Here is a 6,403-nt window from a genome sequence, read left to right as displayed (position 1 = left end):
CCAAATAAATATTTCAGTTGTTATACGTCGGTTGCATCATCTATTTAATTGATAATTTAAGTACGTACATGTGTGTACATGATCCCAAGACCTGTGACTTTGATATGATGAATAGCAATCTAAGCCCTGTTCTTTTATATGGGTTTGGCAAGTGCCTAGTGGGTCAGATAAGTCAACTATACCATTTCTATCACCTATCCCATTTCTTACTTTTACATAGAGCAAACATGGCAAAATAAAATTTATTATCATGTTAATCATGTTTATCATGTTAATCATGTTAATGTGATCTACATGTTGTTAATCAGCCTATTCTATTAAATTTAAAGCTGTAAGTATTTTTAGAAATTACTAATTTATGACAATGGCAATCAAATTTAGTATTCAAAAGTGGGTTGTGATCCACTGTTTTCTCTCCAGTTTTCAGATTAACCTCTACAACTGAGGTTATAGATCGGTCTTCAATATCGTCACTTTCTTCACTGTCATTGATAAGTAGGAAAAGAGAATCACCGTGTTTGATTATTCCGTATGAATCCTGCAACCTCGGTATAACCCGAACCGGTTCAAAAGCATTGTCGACAATAAACTTCATTACCTTGCCACTTTGCCGTCCTATGATATAGATATTGTCGTTTGTACCAACAGCATCAATAAGATCATACATGTTTGGAACTACACTGACAATTGTTGTTGTTTTAGTGACTGTGTCATAGCACTGTACCATTTTTAGTATGTCAAAGTCTGGAGAAAATCCGCCAAAAACGTAGATTTTGTCATGAGCTGTTGCAACGGATGAGTCGTCAACGGCCATTTGGAGATCACCGCATCTTTCCCAAGTGTTTAAATCTAAACAGAATCTTTCAATAGCATTTGTTCTCCTACTTGTAGTCCCACCTAAGATATAAATATAATCATCCAGTCCTACCATGCAATGTCTACATCGGGTTTCGGGTAAATTCTCCATTTGTTCCCACCGATTATCTGAGCCATCAAATTTAAAGAATGTGCTTGCTGTACTACCACCTGAGAGAAAAATAGTGGATTCACCGTAAGTACATGTAGAAAAACCTATACCAGGGTAAGATGGAAGGGAAGCCATTTTCTCCCAATGTTTTTCGTGCAATCCATAGCGCCACATTTCGATGTGCAATCCAGCATCACTAACATTCTGCGCAAAGCTTATAACAACTATAGATGTTTCTCTACTAGATCTTAAACGGAAGTCCATGGCAGAAGTCAAGTTATCTAGCTGAACAGCTGGATTGCTTTGATAAACAATAGCATCCTGCACAAAAGGCTGTAAACAGTCCTCGCGCATCAACGGAAAGTGTTCAATGAACCTTGTTAAGCAGTCACCAGAAAGAAGAGGAAAGTTACTGCATTTGAATAAGTCCTCCAAATAACATTTTCTGTTCTCAAGATCATGTTGAAACCAATGCATCAAAAACTCACATACCACATCCTCAGTTGGAGCACACAATTCTTCGTGTTGTAATAGAAATATGACTTCATTTGGTTCTAAATGCAATGCTTCAGCTGAGTTTGAAAAATCTGAAAAGTTTGATAGCATATAAACTTCACAAAAGTTCCTAAGAATAGTGCATTCTGGGTATTCTTTTGATGACATGTTCCATAATCGTATAACGTTGGAGTTATCTAAATTACTTCCTAAAGTCAACTCGCAAGTTTCTCTTAAACAGTCGATTTGTAGATAAACGGCTATCGCTAAAATGTCCTCTGCAGCTATTGGATCTATGGTTATATTACCATAGAGATAGTCTAATACTTTTGATATACATTTAGCCTCCAAACCTTTCAACTCAATAATATTTTTGTTGCTTTCAACCATTCCCGATACGAACATTCCCCGGAAGTAGTTTGAAAATGCACTAAGGATAACTCTGTGACAAGGAAAGGTTTGACCTTGGACATCAAGGACAACATCATGGAACAAATCATCTTCCCGGAGATGTTGCATTCCATTTTGGAAATCTTTTAAGTAAAGTTTAAAAGGGTTGCAGGTCTCCATATAATTTATCCTTAATATGGATTGTTACCCCTGAAATGATAAAAAAATAAGATTATATATCTTTAATCAACAAACTTTAAATTAATTTCATATCATTATGATCAATGATAATGGTGAAGTGATTGACAGCTACATGTATCAAAAATATCAACAAAATTCATTTATAAGGGTTCTGTGGAACCCTGTGTCTGATGCCTGCAGTTGCTGCCGTCAATGTAAAAGTGGAAGAGTAAAATGTAGAATTTAAAAAAAAATCGAAATTCTTCTTCAGATACCATGGATACCTTTCCCTGTTCTTAAAGATAAGCTTCTGTCCAAGTTCCAGGGGTTAATAAATTTTGTTATAGCTCACTAGCCCAGGGCTAATTGGTAGCAGGATTTTACTAGCCCTGTTGGAAGAACTACTAGCCCAACAAAACTGACCTTCTAGCCCGAGTATGCCTTACAAACTCAGAGATTGCTGCAAAATACAATGAATTCTATAAACTTTATAATTTTTATCCGTTGTTCAGTAGATTTTAGCAAATTAGATACCAAAAAATTATGTCAGCAAAAAAATATCCCATTAGCAGATATATTCAACTGATTATTCGTTGATCATGATAATTGAATATTCCTCGACTATTCTGTAATAAAGAGTTGACCAAATCCCGATATGGTACAACTCTTGACCACTGCTATAGTATATGGGTATATAAAAGAATAGGAGTGATTTTTATCAAATACATCTTCACGTTTGTGTAAAAGAATTATCAGCTGGTGAAATGCTCATATTTGTTTTCAGTTTTAAAATTCTCTTTATTAAAATAAATCAAATGACCCCAAATATTTATCATGTTTATGTGATTAAATATCACCATTCATAGTTTGTGTCTTTTATAATTGTTTTATAAAGGAAGTACGGTAATATCCATATATTTACATTTGTCACAGGTAAGCTAATTGTGGGCTATAAATTGACTACAAACTGAGCAGTCCCTAAACTGAAATTGTTTTTGTTATAAGTTTTATTTCTTTAAAATCGAATCCATTTGAATACAATGAAGGTCCATAACATGTGCACGTTACAAATTTATATCTGACGAAAGTTTTTTAAATTACAGTCAAAAGGGATTCACATAAAATTGCAATAAATTATTAATCAGGTTACATTATATTTCCCAGGTTGCATAAGCAGTGTACAATACCCCCTGTAATGACAAATCGATATTGAAAGTGCGGGATCCACACCAAGTTATTTGTTCTACATGTTCTATTTTAAAACTTTTACAAAATCAGTTCAGACTCTGGAAATCCCGGATGACGTAGTCGAATCTGATTGGCTAAGATAGAATGGTGATGAAGGGATTTTTCACTTTCTATTTTGAAAACGCAAAGAATTTTTTGTTACTAGTCTGTAGGGCATATTGGGTTGCAAGTTTTGGTTGCCCAAGGTCTGAAAGCTGTAGTCCCGGGCGTCGGGCTAGTGGATTTTTTAACCCCTGAAGTTCCATAACAATCCATGAAAGTTTCTAAATCCAGATGTTAAAAAATTTCATTTATCAGAACAAAAATGAAAATGAAAAAAAAAATGTTTTCAAAAGTTTGCTTCAGACATTATAACATCTCTAAATCATAAATGCTTCTGCCTGGCAAAGTTTCATAAAATTCAATGAAGCTTTGACAAAGCATCAGATGTGTAACAAACTTCAATCTCAGACTGTATCTACTTACTAGTAGTAATGTTAGTACTTGTTAAACTGTAAACAAATGGTAACCAGATGCTCTGCAGGGTGCAGCTTTATACGACCGCAGAGGTCAAACCCTGAACAGTTGGGGCAAGTATGGACACAACATTTAAGCTTGATACAGCTCTGAATTTGGATTGTGATTAAATAGTTGACACAACATAGGTTTCTGACACAGAATGAATGTGGTCTAAGAACTTAAACTTAAAAACTTAAAAATCTTAAATTGGACATTTACCTATTATGGTCCAATATCCAAAATCTAAATGATTCAGCATATCATAGAACCCCAAAAATTCAATTTTTGATGAAATCAAATAATGTTCAATTTTAGACCCTTTAGACCTCAATGTGGACCAATTTGATAAGCGGGCCCAAATATTAAAAATCTAAATACATGTTGTACATGTACATGGTTAGATTCAGCATATTGAAGAACTCCATATATTCAATTTTTGTTGAAATCAAACAAAGTTTAATTTTGGACCCGATTTGGACCAACTTGAAAACTGGGTCCATAATCAAAAATATAAGTACATGTTTAAATTCAGCATATCAAAGAACCCCAAGAATTCAATTTTTGTTAAAAACAAACTAAGTTTAATTTTGGACCCTTTGGACCTTAATCTTGACGTTAGCACATTAGCTACATGTAGCACCCCTCACATTTGCCCCTTGGGTCTATTTCATGCACCCTAGCAATAATAATTTTTTATTCAATTGTTGGTTGAATAAGATGTATATATCAAAATATTTTAAAAAGTTTTAATCAACACAAAAGTTTATAAAAAGGATTGAACAAGAAAAGGACAAAAGGAAATGGTGAAATTCTGAAAGGTGATTTTGGGCAAACAGATCTCAGTGGCGGATCCAGCCATTTGAAAAAAAGGTGGGGGGAGGGGTCCCAACCCAGGACAAAGGGGGGGTTCCAACTATATGTCCCCATTCAAATGCATTGATCGTCCAAAAAAAAGGGGGCGTTCCAACCCCTGGACCCCCCTTGGATCCGCCACTGGATCTTCTTCTTCTTTAAGTTTTCCACCTGAATAAAGATGATTAATAACTGGTGCATACATGGCATATTTAGGGACCACATCAAAAGTTCAATGAAGGATAAAAAACTTAATTCACATAGTTGTTTTACTGACCCCCACACCCCCTCTTAACTTCAGTCAGGGATATAACTCTATAGGGTTATTACAGGAAAATAACATACATTTGTTATTGTGGACTAAAAAATCATAGACCTGTGATAACATACGTATGTTACATGTTTCAAAGGGACAATATAGATCATAAGTTTAGTTAAAATGTATGCAAGTTCTATTGATATTACTATTGTCTTTATGTATACCTAACTATTGAAAGATGTAACAGTTCATAATATTCCAATTTTGAATAGTACACCTATACGTTATTACAGAAAAAATATGCCTGTAATAACTAAAGGGTGTTATCACAGCTTCTCTGTATCACTTCAAAGCAATTGCTCAGACATAAATCATGCTTAATTACAATGTATTTTAATTTATTGTAAGAAATAATGACCAGAGCATGTAATGAGGTTCTGCGCAAGTTTCTCAGTAATTCCCAAGTGTCTTATATAATAAGTTACATTCCTTTAATAACTAAGCCTTGTTATCACAGCTAAGTTAATTCCTTAATAGCCTTGTCTCATTGATTAACCATGGTTAATCAAAAATGTATAAATTCAATTTAAAAATTAATTATCAAGGCTATGCATTTAGTTTCTGCGCAAAGTCTCAAGAGTTCCCTAGAGTCCACTACAGATTAAATAATTTTACAAATAACATACATATGTTATTACAGATTTAGAAAATTTAAGGAAAAGTATCTGTAATAACACACACAAGTTATTTTCTATAATAACCCTATAGAGTTATATCTCTGACTGAACTTAATTTGGGAAAAATTGATTGACCAATAGGGATATATGTAAAATCGATTTTAGATTAATAAAACTTGCAGCAACGTTGACCCCCACCCCCAAACTATTTGATTTAAGTTTTTTATCCTACAGTGATCTTTTGATGTCGTCCCTTATTCAAAACTAGTTAATATTTTAGTTATTTATACAAAAACAGTCATGACAGTGCAGAGAACAGATGTACATAGTGGTCAAAACTATGTACAGGAGATGAAACCGTAGGATAGGCCAATGGTCTGGACTCGGGAACATGAATTATTTTTCTGTTGACGTGTTGTGTCTTCTTCTTCTCTTTTTATGGAACCCCCCTTTTTTGGGACGATCAATGCATTTGAATGGGGACATGTAGTTGGAACCCACCCTTTTTCCTGGGTTAGGAACCTCCCTTTTTAAAGTGGCTGGATCAGCCCCTGCCTATGGGCTAGGAAATACTACCGTGCCACCAAATGTCTGTATATTATAGGTAGTGAAGCAGAGCCATGGTAAGGAACTTTACTTTGATATTTCGATCACACAGAATTGTCTAATTCTTGTAAATTGGAATAAAAGACGAATTAATTTTTTTGAACTTCTTCAAATGAACAAAAATATATTTCTTACATTTGGTCTCCTATTTTTAAAAGTATCAAATTCGTGTTTACACAAGTTTCGTTTGTTTACAAAGGGAGATAATTGTCATCTGTATCCCAATATCGG

At 34.2% G+C, this 6,403-nt stretch overlaps 1 protein-coding gene across 1 annotated transcript; it reads right to left on the bottom strand.

The window, feature by feature from the left end:
- Positions 1–228: 228 nt before the first annotated feature.
- LOC139498213 (kelch-like protein 12) lies at positions 229–6,403 on the bottom strand. The gene is made up of 2 exons (XM_071286567.1): positions 6,308–6,403; positions 229–2,062 (listed from the first exon to the last, which is right to left on the bottom strand). Exon 2 carries the CDS (start codon positions 2,030–2,032, stop codon positions 305–307), a length of 1,728 nt encoding a protein of 575 aa, XP_071142668.1. The 5' UTR covers positions 2,033–2,062; positions 6,308–6,403; the 3' UTR covers positions 229–304.

The sequence above is a fragment of the Mytilus edulis genome, chromosome 12 (genome assembly GCF_963676685.1).
Source record: "Mytilus edulis chromosome 12, xbMytEdul2.2, whole genome shotgun sequence".
Lineage (NCBI taxonomy): Eukaryota > Metazoa > Mollusca > Bivalvia > Mytilida > Mytilidae > Mytilus > Mytilus edulis.
Note: the sequence above shows the minus strand (reverse complement) of the source record. Positions and strands in the feature narration are given on the sequence as shown.